This window comes from Apodemus sylvaticus, chromosome 1, assembly GCF_947179515.1.
Source record: "Apodemus sylvaticus chromosome 1, mApoSyl1.1, whole genome shotgun sequence".
Classification (NCBI taxonomy): domain Eukaryota; kingdom Metazoa; phylum Chordata; class Mammalia; order Rodentia; family Muridae; genus Apodemus; species Apodemus sylvaticus.
In genome coordinates this window covers 144,859,791-144,873,131 of record NC_067472.1, presented here as the reverse complement: position 1 = coordinate 144,873,131, position 13,341 = coordinate 144,859,791, and the positions used below count along the sequence as shown (strand labels likewise).

Below are 13,341 nucleotides of genomic sequence, written 5' to 3'. Positions count from 1 at the left end.
TCAATACAGACTGAGATTTCCCCACAGGAGACTGAAGGTCAAGGAGACGACATGCGTTTTAGGGTTCTCGCCCTTGGATGTGGTTCTAGAAAACTCCAACTGACTGGTCCAGGGCTTCCATATGCAGGAAGCTCGGGGTGCCCACCCTGACCCTTTACACTGAGTAGATCAGAGCCTCTACGCCCTGCCCCTTCCTCTGGACAGCTGGCAAGCAGGGACGCAGACAGAAGTCCAGGGCCCTACCTCCTCCAGCCCTTACTGCATACCTTCCACATCTGTTCCTGCCCGATGGTCAGCCAGAAAGTCAGGTCTATGGGATAGAATCTGAATCCATGGAGTTAAAAGAGTCCTTACCCCCTCCCCAGAAGCCAAACCCCAGCTTGCATGCCAGGGTAGCCAGAAATGGGTCCAGGCAGCCAGGGTGACAGACTTCGCATCACTCACTCATTGCCGCTGACCACCAAGAGACTCTCCACCATTAAAGTCTGGGAGGAACAGTGCTTCTCCCTTCTGTTTCCAGTGGTATCTGCCTCCTTCCATAGTTTTGTTCTGCTTCTGTTTTGGTGTGGTCTGAGATGAGGACTTCCTCTGCTGTCCAAGATGGCCTCCAGCAAAAATGTATCCTTTCTGAACTTGACACACACACACACACAAATACATCAGTATTAGTCCATAACCTTGCTTTTCCTATTTGCCCCCAAAATTGTGTTACTATTAATATAGAACATAATATAACCTTAAAGTTCCTACAGTCCTTAAAATACTCAAACATATTAAAAATCCAAGTTTTCTTTTACAGTATCCAAAGTCTCTCAACTGTGGGCTCCTATAAAACTAAGTTACATACTTCCTTATTCCAAGAAGGAAGAACTAGGGCACAGTCACAATCAAAGCAAAAATCAAATTCCAACAGTCTTAAAAACTTAGTATCCAGGCTGGAGAGATGGCTCAGTGGTTAAGACCCTGACTGCTCTTCCGAAGGTCCTGAGTTCAAATCCCAGCAACCACATGGTGGCTCACAACCATCTGTAATGAGATCAGATGCCCTCTTCTGGTGTATCTGAAAACAGCTGCAATGTACTTACATATAATAAATAAATAAATTTTTACAAAATTAAAAACTCAGTATCCAGCATCTGGGACTCACCCCTGATGGGGTCGGGGACAGCTCTACTTCTTCACCACTGCCGTCCAGTACACACAGCTTGACTCATAGGCTCAGGCTAGCTCTGCTCCACGTCTGCCGCTGCTGTCCTTGGCAGTCACACCACAGTCCTGGCATCTCTAATCTGCTGGTGTCTCCATTGCAGTGGGTCCAAATATTCGCCAGTGGCCTCTACTGGCCTCTCTTCAGGGACTCTGACCCTGCCACATGATGCCAACCAAGCCTTGGTGTTTTCCATGACCCCTTCAGTCCTGCAGCCTTCATCTCATGAAAATCAGCATCATAGGGGACTCTTACACATTACTAAGTTCAGCTTCCAGCTTGACCCACTCTGGACCACAGCTTCTGTGCCATGACCCTGAAGAAATTCTTCCAGAAGATTTTACCTCTATGGTGTTCATGTCTTTTTAATCACACCTGATTTCTCAGCCCCAACTAAACAGTGTCAATCACAGTAAAGCAAAGATTTCATTTCAGTGGCTCTGGTCTCTTGTTAATCATAAGTGATTCTTCATCTACAGCTGACCAAGAACTACTGGTTCTTAATTCAAATCTATATTATCACATGAGTAGCCTTAATAGGGTCTTTGCTTCCCAATGAAACCTTACAAGCCAGGCCTCCATCATCTGCGTTTCTTTCTCAACACTCTTTCCTTCCAGTTTTCCATAGAACCATCCCTTAAGCTCTGAGAAGTCAATACCTTGTCCAATGCCAAGTTCCTAACATCTCTGTAGTCCTCCCCAGTCGTTATGGTCAAGTGCACCACAGCAGTACCCATGATCCTGGTCCCAGTTTCTCTCCTGGTTTGCTTTTAATTGCTAAGAAGCCACCAAAACCAAATGACAGAGGAAAGGGATATTTGTTTGTTTGGGGGTTGATTTGTTTTACTGTTGTTTGGTTGGTTGGTTTTTTTGTTTGGTTGGGGTGTGTGTGTGTGTGTGTGTGTGTGTGTCTGTGTGTGTGTGTGTGGTGCTTGCTTGCTTGCTTGTTTTGTTTTGACCTATGCACCATGGTAACAGTCCATCATTAAGAGAAGTCACAGCAGAACTCAAAGCAGGAGCCTGGAGGCAGAAGCTGAAGCAGAGACCATGGAGGAGTGCTGCTTCCTGGCTTGCCCTCCATGGCTTTCTCAGCCTGCATTTTTATACTGCCCAGTAACACCTGCCGGGGTAGCATGGTCTGTTCACTGAGTCCTCCCACATCGATTAGTAATCAAGATGATGTCCCACAGACTTGTTTACAGGCAATCTGATGGGGCATTTCCTCAACTGAGAAATCTCTTACCAGATGACCCTAGCTCCTGACAAGTTGACCAAAAAAAGCCAGCCAACACAGGCCACTTATCCAATGTGCACTACAGTCTGTGGGTGCTCAGACCCTATGAGGCACCCACATATCTGAGTGTATCCATTACAGATAGGGGGTTACATGCACCCTGAGCGATGCTCTCAAATATTTAACAGCCTGCAGTTGATGGCCAGAGTCCCAAAATAAACAACCAGTTCCATGCAGAGCCCCCATTAAGACAGGTGCAGACGGTGCAGGCATTCTCTGTCGCTGCATGTTGGCGCTGGGCTAGAACAGCAGGGCTGGGCCCGCAGGCTCTGGGATCTCACGTCATGTACCTACCATGCACAGGTGATGGTCTTAGTTCTTACCAGAGGTGACATCTTAGCCTTCATCAGGGAGCCTCGTGAGGCATTGGGTGTCTGTCCCTGCTGTGGAGCTCAGGAGAGGATAGGTAGGGCTTGAAGGAGAGGCTGGCACCAGGGCACACTCCATTCTCCCCCCTTTCTAAGTCCACAGCCAGTTCACTCCACATAGGTAACAGCAACTGGCATCTCCCCAGGCTTATGTTGTGCTTCCGGGCCAGTGGGACTTAGGGTAAGGCACACACCAGTGGATTGGCAGATGTTCTGTCAGCTACTAAGACAAGGATGGCCAAATGTCCAGCAAAGCCATGTTTGCTCTTTCTCCCTTACGGTCGTTAACACGGTAGAACACTCCCCCATCCCCAGCTCACTTTCTGTTGTTCCCATTAAGTCACATTCAGCTAGAGTCTGAAAATATTAAGTGGGAAATTCCAAAAATCCACAGTGAGAGCACACTCACATTGGTTTTATGTCAGTATATCTTATACTGCTCTATTTCATTAGTCATTGCTGTGAATCTCTTACTGTGACTAATTTACGAATTAAACTCCGTCCTCGTAGTGTTCATATAGAAAGAATACAGTCTGTGAGAGGCTCAGGTATCCATGGGCCCATAAAACGTAGGTACGGTGGCTAGTGCATTTGCTGTGTGCACTTGGAAACAACTTATTTGCACATGAATCTCTGGAGAACTGGTCCATTTATTGTGATGTAGTGGTCCTCTCCTTTGTAACCACTTTTCTTAACTCTTCTTTGATACTAGGCTTCCCCTAGCTCTTTGTATTAGAGAGTTTTTTTAACTACCTATATCTTTAGATTCATTATGGAATTAGTTTAGTGGTGCAAGCTACCTTTGCTTGTTTTTCTTTAATCCCAATATAACCATAATTATCTTATGACACTGTTAACTATTTGTATTTAATTATATGAATGGTAAGGATGGGAAGACGCCACCATCTTTGCTAGTCTTTTCTCCTAGCTCTGCCTGCCTGTTTTTTTGTTTTCCTTCCACGTCTTATTTTGGATTCATTGTACTTAGTAACTATTTACCCAGGTTATTTGCCTACCGTTATTAGCAGTTTATCCAGGGTTTACAGATAGACTCTTTAAGGAGATTCTATTTTCTTCTTTTTTAAAAGATTTATTTATTTATTATATATGAGTACACTGTAGCTGTCTTCAGACAGTCCAGAAGAGGGCATCAGATCCCATTATGGATGGTTGTGAGCCACCATGTAGTTGCTGGGATTTGAACTCAGGACCTTTGGAAGAGCAGTCAGTGCTCTTCAGAGATTCTATTTTCAAGTGATATTATCTACTTACTGAGTGGCAGGGAAACTGCATCCCAGAATCCTCTCATTCTCTGCACCACCTGTTAACACCCCCCTCACCCCCACACCCCACACCCCTGCTCACCATGGGTGAGATCTGGTACTGCTCTCTTGGCTGCAGAGTTTAGTTATCTCAGAATGGCTAAAAGGAAGAAAACAGGGAATTGACCTTCACCTTCACTCATCCCATTGCCGTCACTCTAGGTAAACTTCCGCCATTGTTGGAGACACTTCTTCTTGTGAGATTGTGACATCCCCAGTGTGGATCAGCAGGCAGTGAGCTGGCTCTTTGGGTTTGGAAAAGCTTCTGATCTCCTGAGTCCAGCTTTGCTGGAGTCAGAATTAGCAGCGTTTCTTTCATCCCTTTAGAGATGCCGCCTTTTGCTTTATCTGTTTACCATCGAACTGTAGGCTCCAAATCTTATCGTCCTTTCTCTGTACCCAACGTGTCTTCCCTCTTTGCCTTTGCGCTCAGGAGTTTTAATTTGCTGTGGGAAAGGATGTATTTGTTATTACATTGCTGCTGTAATTGTCCCTGGTGATGTTCTCCTGGCTTCCCTGATCTGCAGTGGGCTTGTTTGTTTGTTTGTCTTGAGTGTGTGAGTCTGCCATGCTCTCATTTCTCTGGAGTGACAGCACACAGATCTTAAGTTGTCTGTCACTGACCTGCAGTTCTTTGGTGCCCTGCCTCCCACCCAACCTTTCCTACTTTGTACTGCAGCGTGGCTGATGCTGAGTGGTCAGTACTGATGTTCATAGTCTTTACTTGGTGAATCTCAGTTTTAGTTGGTTGTGGGGCTTTGGTTTGGTTTGGTTTGGTTTTATTTCTAGCTCTTCTCTTTGATACTTAATTTCTTCTCTCTACAATCAGATATCAAATCCTGCATGGTGCCCACAGTGTTATAGACAGATACATTCAGAGTCCCCAATAGTTGCAACACCTCGGTTGTGTTGCACCCATTAAGTTAGCACCCACTGGGGTAGTGGGATGCAGATAAAGGGGAGCGGGCTGCACTTGTTCTCCCACTGTGAGTGACATGAAACATGTGCATGCATGTCGTAGTGTTGTGTCTTTTTAGAGGATTGGCCCCTTTATCACTGCTTCTGGTATCATAATATCTTTCAAAAAACAGGTAAGGCGAAAGATAATGAAGTGGTGAGTTTAAAGACTGAAAGAAAACCTGCCAGTCTCAAATTCTCTGTCTTGTAAAATAGTTCCATAGCAAGCAGGAGACACGCTTTCTCAAACAAAAGAGAACAGCTTCAAACCTGCATACCAGTTAGAGTCTTGTCAGCGCGTTAGTGTGTCCGTTTCTTTTCTCCTTCCTCGGAGGTTGTTGTTTTGTTTTGTTTTACTGAAAGTCATTTTCTACAACAGGAAAAGCTGAGGAAATCACTTCATTCCTGGCAACAGGCACACTTTGTTTTTCTTTACTTCTGTGTGCGTGTTGAAATCTGTCAGGACACACAAGGCAGGTCACTCCCACCTAAGCATGGTAGCAAGGAACACTGTCCCAAACGTACCCTGCGTTTGTGGGCCTGAGTGCTGCAACTTTAGCTCCCGCTCCTTGGTGGTGTTCACGCTCTGCAAAGAACACTCCAGGGGATTTCTGTCCATCCTCTGTGGGGTTGGGGGGGGGGTGGTAAGGGTGCACCCACGTTCTCATGCTTCTGGGAGACAAAGGTCAATACTGTGTCTTCCTCAGGCCCTTTGTGCCTTATATTTTGAGACATGGTCCATTGCTGATTTAACTCAACTGCCTGTCCAGTAAGCCCCAGGTCCTCCCGTCTCCATCTCGCCAGCCCTGGATTATAGGCATGACCTAGCCTTTAACAGGTGCTGGGTTAACCTCATGATTGCAAGGTGGAGAGCTTACCAACTGAGCCATTCCTCTAGCCCCTCACCCATCCTTTTTGTGAACACCATGCTCAGTCCTATGGCTATAAGAGTCAGTCAGTTTCCTGTTTCTCTTTTCTGGAGGAGGGTCTGCAGAAGTTCACTGGCTTGCATACCTTCTTTCATGCATATAACACATTGGGCTAAGTTCTTCCTACTGGGGTCGAGTCAACCAACCCCTCCTGGTTTTTTCCATCTTCCCTCAGAGGCATTCTTCTTTCCTTAGAATTTGAGTCACTTAGACTGGCCGAGTGGTCCATTCAGGGGTAGGCTAAAAACATGCAGAGAATTTGCAGCTTTCTCATCGTAATGGCAAACGCCTCATGCAGAAATATCCATTGTGTTTCATAAAATGAAAATTCCAAATGTTCGTGGGCTAGTTAGAGACGCTGTAGTAGGCTTACAGGCTAAAAGTAAGAAGAGTTCTTCCCAAAGCAAACCAAGGTGTAAATCCTCTCCAGCCTATTTTGGAAGCTGCTGCTGCTATTGACATTGGCCACCAGGGGGTGCCCTGCCGTGCCACCATTTGTTTGCCTGGGTAAAGCAGATGTTTTTCCATGTACAATGGGACAGACATGAAGTGCAGTCGATGCTCATGAGGACAGCCTGTTTTTGAGATGTCCCTGGCTGCACCTTCCCTCAGCCCTCAAACAGGTATGAGCCGGATGTCTCCAGCCCCTCACTTAGGACCTAGTCTTCGCCGCAAGACCCGAGCTGACAGACTGTTGGCTCTTTCTAGATAGGCAGAACTAGAATCTTCAGGTGTATTTCAGTCATCTTCTCAGAGTGGACAGGCCAAGAGCCCAGTCCAGGCTGTCTGCTGAGGGTAAATCCTCAGGCACACTGTAACAGTAAGGTAAGACAGCCGGGACATCCTAGTTTAGGTAATTTATCAAAACCATAATGGCTGCCAGCATACATGTTGGGCTCCCAAATAAAGTCTGGAGTTCTGGAGTTCTGGCTAGCAGGCAGTTCTTCTGAGGGAGAAAGCAGTTTGCACTCACAATCTCTTTAGAAACACTAGAGGGCAGCATTGAGTCACATCCAATTTCTCAACTTGGCAGTATGGCTCCTGGATTGTCTGTGTTTTGTTTGCCTTTTTGTTCTTGCCATGGCACTGCTGGTGTGAATCATAGGCTACGGGCAAGCAAAGGAACAAAGCAGCTGCCAGGGGCCCTGGGCTGGGCTTCTCTGCTGTGGTGACACTGCAGAGGGGTGGGGCATACTAAGCGGGAGTGACACAAAGGAGACTGGTACTCATCAGGAAGGTGGAACTTGGAAACCATCCCCACACTTTTTCCTGTTCATTCCCCCTGGCAACACCCTTAGGAGAAGGCAGATGTGACCCTGAGGACTCCATGAGCTGGAATAGCAGGGATCCCTCAGGAACTCTTATCAGAGCTCCGTACACCTGGTAGATACCAGCCCTACCCACGCTGTCTCTGAGGCTGGCCTGCTTCTGTCCAGATGCTTTGTGGTGAACCAACTCCTCTGAGAAACAATAGGCCAGCTCCCCACCTAGTCACCACCTCCACAGAAGGCTCCCTCTCTGCTGCCCTTTTAAAGGGACTTTAGGCCAACACTGCCTTCCCCGGACTTGTATGAGCCTGCTGCCTGGTCCTGTACAGGTGAGCTCCCTGTGAGTAGGACCAGGGGGTCAGCTGCCCCCACCTCCAGTCTTGCCGCAGTAGAGCTGAGCACACACCCCTCCTGACTTGCAAACTCTGCCCTTCCCTGAGAGGAAATGGGGGCAAGGAGCAGGCCGCCCCAAAAGTAGCCTTCCACGGTTCATCACACAGACCTGTGTCTTTCCTCAGAAATAGCAGAAGCAGCCATAGGTTTTCCTCATCCTGACACACAGAGAGATGCCTGCCCTCTAACAGAAAGAGACTAGACAGTCCAGGTGATGCCTCCAGCTGCTTGCTCTAAGCCTACAGAATAGAGAATTGCTAATGTGACTGAGTTTGAAACCTATGGTCTTAACACTAGCAGTATGCAAGTCTACCTTCTGTCTCCATTGGATTACCTGTCCTGGGATTCTTGGATTCTCTTCCAGAACTCTGAGCTCTGCTGGTGCCCCCAGCCTCCTGGCAGGCCGGTGAGCTGCCTGCCACCGTGTCTCTCTCTTCTGTTTCAGCTGTGATCCCTCTGACAGATTCGGAACACAAGCTGCTGCCCTTACACTTTGCAGTGGACCCGGGAAAGGACTGGGAGTGGGGAAAAGATGACAACGACAATGCCCGGCTAGCCAAGTAAGCCCTGCCCCAAAGTCCAGTCCCGACCCCAACACCCCAGCGGGAGAGGAGTGGTGACAGGACTCCTGTTGGAGTTTGGGGGACTAAAGGGCAGGGAGAGGATTGCATGCGCAGGCGCAGGCGAGTGAGCTCCTGTCATCTCTGGAACTTTCACTGGGTATTCTTTTGTCAGCCTCATCCTGTCCCTAGAAGCCAAGCTGAACCTTCTACACAGCTACATGAATGTGACGTGGATCCGCATCCCCTCCGAGACCCGGGTGAGCCTCCAGTGCACGAAGCCCCGACCCAGTGACCTGGCAGCAGCTGCTCTGCGCGGTGCGGGCAATGCTGTATCTCCCTCCCGAGTGTCCCCACGCAGCGCTGTGCTCGGCTCCACGCCTCGGGGAGGTCCCATACCTTTAGGCCCTAAGACCCGAACCAGCCACTCTGACTCCTAGTCCAAACACTTCCTGTTGGTGGGAGGCGCTCGTGTGTTAAGCCCCCCCCCCCCCCATTTTACACAGCAGGAGAGGAATAAACACACCCACTCACAAAGCAAACCGTAGGCAAGTCATAACACAAAACTATCTCTGCTGAGATCGGAACAAAATGTGCCGCGGCGGAGCGGAATTAATTATAACTGTGTTTGAATCCTTAGAAAATCTGGGGAACCAACAGCGCTAGTCCTCGGCGCGCACCCCTCCCCTCCCCTCCCCTCCCCTCCCCGAGGCGGAGGTGGCCTCTGGTGGAGCTCGCAGAAGGCGGAGAGCGCGGACCCATCCCGGGGGTGGGAGGGGGGTTGCCCCTGCTTGCAGATGCTAAGAGATTCTCTTTAAGTGTGTGACTGATGTTTTCATAATCTTGGGAGGGAACTCCCAGGGGAAGGGATTTGTGGAAATTGCTTGCAAATAATTGGTCCTCTCTGACATCCGTTTACTTATGTATCCCGCGGATTCAAAGTACTGAAAGGAGAGATCCCGCAGAAATCCTGCCCCACTGTTCTGATTGCGCGCTTCCACTTCACCTGGACATCATCCAAGTAGGGCGCCCCCACGTGGTTCTGATTCGCCTTGTTCCTGGGGCACAAGAGACAGCCAGTCAGTCAGTGGCAGTCAGTCTTGCCTCTCTCGTGCTGGAAGATGCCTGGGGCCTTCCTGCGCCCCAGGACGGTGTTCTGTAGCACCTACGCGGAATGCAATGGCAGCAGCCCTGGAGCCATAATCAGTCCTTTCCAGCTGGGCGCATCTTTGTCCTACAAAGAGCAGGATGCTTGGCCAGACCTTGGTGACCTCCATATCGAGTCCAAGGCTCAGCAGGCAACCTCTCTGCTCAAGGGCACGCAGCCTAGGCTCCTCTCTTACTGGGGCCCCTTTCCCTGTTTCAGCCTTGAAGCTGACACTCTTTACTGTCCCTGGCAAGCCAACTTAAAACTCAGCACTCTTCCCAACCCCAAGCAGAAGGAAGTATATCTGCCTGGGGGTGGGGGGTGAGCACAGTTCCGACACCCTCGCTTCTACTGACCTATCCACAGAGGCTCATCCCTCTGGAACCTGTTTGAGCAGAAGACCAAAATAAAATGAGGAGCAATGGCCTCTCCCTTTTCCTGAGACCAGAAAAGCCTGCTCAGGCACGTACTAGTTCCTGACACACCCAGATGCTGGCTTGAGAGATGCTGTCTGCCCAATGATTCCTCACAGGAAGGTCCCTCTTTGGAGAGCCTATGACAGCTGCCTACCCAGCATGCCCTCCTCCCACAGCCTTCCCAGAGGTTGGCCTAGCCAGGCTCCATGCTCTTGCCCTCCTCACTGGCTGCCCCCAGGTAGTGTGGTCCAGGTCATTCTCCAGGTCATTCCTTTACTAGCGCCCTCCCACAAGAACCCACGTCCTCACTGGAAGCCCTTTCCAGCACCCTTGGCTTAGCATTCCACATTTGTAGTTAGAGAAGGGAATCCCTGAAGGAACTTGTCATAGCTGGACAGATGGAGCGGTGGGCCCAAGACAAAGACTGTGGTGGTTTAGGGCAAGGTGTGTGGCCTCTGCTTGGAATAAGTAGGTGACGCATCTGTGTGGGAGAGACGTTGTCTTACCCGCTGGCCTCTACCTGTACACGGAGACCTAGAACCTGTTTCTAATGGTGCCAGTAGCCTGGCCATGGACGAAGGCCAGAGTGTGGACCTGGTGCTTCTCTATAAAATACACTGAGGCTCTGGGGTACCACACCAGCTAGGTTACCGGCATCCTGCCTCTATTCATCCGCTCAGGATTCTAGACTTTCAGGTATCTGTGAATTCCAAGAGAAAGTTTATGCATCCTCCCTCAAAGGATGGTATTGAGGTTTGAGGTCCCTGCAGAGCATGCTACTAACATCTGTGTTCCGCCCTTGCAACAGATCAGGGCTCTCAGGGCTCCTATTCCATCAACACCTCCATCCCTCTCTGGTAGACAACCCTCCACCCCAAACACCTACAGCGGCAGAGTCCTCACCAAGAAACTCCAGTATCCCAGTCTCAGCTCCACCTGTGTTCTTGGGGCCTACAAGGGGACAGCTTTTCTGTAACCTTCCTTTCCTGCCTTCCCTCCCCACAGGCTCCCCTTGCACAGCCAGAGTCTCCAACGGCCTCGGCAGGGGAGGATGTACAGTCCCTGGCGGAATCGCTGGACTCGGACCGCGATTCTGTGTGCAGCAATTCCAACAGCAATAACGGCAAGAATGGTAAGGACAAGGAGAAAGAGAAACAGCGCAAGGACAAGGACAAGACGCGCGCGGACTCCGTAGCCAACAAGCTAGGCAGCTTCAGCAAGACGCTGGGCATCAAGCTGAAGAAAAACATGGGCGGCCTAGGCGGCCTGGTGCACGGTAAGATGGGTCGTGCCAACTCTGCCAATGGCAAAAACGGCGACAGCGCCGAGCGCAGCAAGGAGAAAAAGTCCAAGTCGCGCAAGGGCAGCAAGGAGGAATCGGGAGCATCCGCTAGCACCTCGCCGTCGGAGAAGACCACGCCGTCGCCCACGGACAAGGCGGCGGGAGCGTCGCCGGCCGACAAGGGCAGCGGGTCAAGAGGCGACGCCTGGAAGTACAGCACGGACGTAAAGCTAAGCCTCAACATCCTGCGCGCCGCCATGCAAGGCGAGCGCAAATTCATCTTCGCCGGCCTGCTGCTCACTAGCCACCGGCACCAGTTCCACGAGGAGATGATCGGCTACTACCTGACCAGTGCGCAGGAGCGCTTCAGCGCGGAGCAAGAACAGCGGCGGCGGGACGCCGCGGCCGCTGCCGCCGCAGCCACCGCCGCCGCCACGGCCAAGCGGCCGGCGCGCAGGCCAGAGGCCGAAGGTGCGCCGGGCCCGGAACGCGCCTCGCCGGGCCCGCCAGCCGCGCCGCCCACGCAGCTGGTGCTCAAGCTCAAGGAGCGGCCGAGCCCCGGGACTGGAGCGAGCGCACGGGCGGCTCGGGCGGCGGGCGGCGCGGCGTCCCCGGGTCCGGGCGCGCGGCGCGCGACTCCCGGTACGGGCGGACAGATTTCGGGCCGCAGCCCGCCGGCGCCCGCGCGCCAGAGCGTCATCCACGTGCAGGCGGCGGCCCGGGACGAGGCGTGCGCGCCGGCCGTGGGCGCGCTCCGGCCGTGCGCCACGTACCCGCAGCAGAACCGCTCGCTGTGGTCGCAGAGCTACAGCCCAGCGCGCAGCGCGCTGCGCACGGTCAACACAGTGGAGTCGCTGGCGCCCGGCGGAGCAGACGCCCCGGGGCCCGCGGAGCACAAGTCGCAGACCTACAGCAACGGCTTCGGCGCAGCCCGCGACGGGCTGGAGTTCGCCGACGCCGACGCGCCGGCCGTGCGCTCGAACGCTGAGTGCGGCCGCGGAGGCCCCGGGCCCGCTCAGCGGCGCTGCCAGCGGGAGAACTGCGCGTTCTACGGGCGCGCGGAGACCGAGCACTTCTGCTCCTATTGCTACCGAGAGGAGCTGCGGCGGCGGCGCGAGGCGCGCGCGGCGCGACCCTGAGCCGCCCAGGACTGCTTTTCCATCCTGTGGGTCTTTTTTACTTGCTCTGGTCAGCCGAAGGGCCGGCGCCTCCTCGGTCAGTGCCGTGTACGTGTTTGGTCAAACGTTCCTAATGGTGCCTGAACCTACACTGATGCCACTCAGGTAGTAGACGGATAGGAAACAAGTCATACTGTTGGAAGTGGGTGTGCTAGCCTAGCATCTGCCTCGTACCTGTGGAAACTCAATAGCCATTGCAAGAGTATTTTTGTTCCTCTATACGAGAAATAAAGAAAATCGCAGCCCTTTGTTTTTAGAAGGGAGTGTTTTACATGCTTTTTTTTTCCTAACCTAGGGACTGAACTCTTCCAAGTAGCGGTGACTTGGCGTGCGGTTGGTAGCACGCATGGTGTAGAAGCAAATGCGCAGCCCGGCCTGAGGTGGAGCTTCCTCTGCAGCTCCCACCTGCTTCCCACCTGGGTCCCCGGAGACCTCCAGCAGGCACCTTGCTACCCGCTGACGCTGGCCCCTTAGGACTCCCACCTCCATTTCATAAGCAAACCCTCCCCCCACAGTCCTCCCAACCCCCGCTCGAGCAACATTCACACTGCCATCCAAGCTGCGGGCGACCACAGAATGGGCACCGGACAACCTACCTCTCAGGGCACGGTGAGGTGTAGCGATCGCTCCCAGTGCCGGGCAGCTCAGGTGACAGGGGCTTCCCAGAGACACTTGGGGTGCAAAAAAAAAAAAAAAAAAAATAGCAGGGTCCTGAACTCACAAATGGATCGGCCCACCTATGAGCCAGCATGATAGGCTGGTCATGTCTCCTTTGAAGACATGTACAGTGAACTGTCGCAGAAGGGCCCCTTAGGAGGTGTGATCACATCCGTGCCCCAGAGGAGGGGACAGAATTGACCCCTTGGTCACTGTGTCGGCCCATTGGGCTGCTTTGAACCCAGCCTAACCTTCCATGGGGTAGGGGCTGAGAGAGGCCGGGAGGGAAGGAAACCACCCCTACCCCACCTGCCTCTGTCGGGGTTCAGCCAGGTTAAAGGGCTCTCTGCTGGTGGAGACCCT

General features: G+C 52.0%; 1 protein-coding gene across 1 annotated transcript in view; it reads left to right on the top strand.

Moving 5' to 3' along the window:
* Positions 1 to 12,363, top strand: part of Otud7a (OTU deubiquitinase 7A) — a 133,443-nt gene extending 121,080 nt beyond the window's left edge. Inside the window, exons 11-13 of the mRNA XM_052178464.1 lie at positions 8,184 to 8,298; positions 8,474 to 8,558; positions 10,867 to 12,363. Of these exons, the coding sequence (XP_052034424.1) occupies positions 8,184 to 8,298; positions 8,474 to 8,558; positions 10,867 to 12,282 (1,616 nt within the window). The 3' untranslated portion in view covers positions 12,283 to 12,363. The remainder of the gene's footprint in view (positions 1 to 8,183; positions 8,299 to 8,473; positions 8,559 to 10,866) is intronic.
* The last annotated feature ends 978 nt before the right edge of the window (positions 12,364 to 13,341 follow it).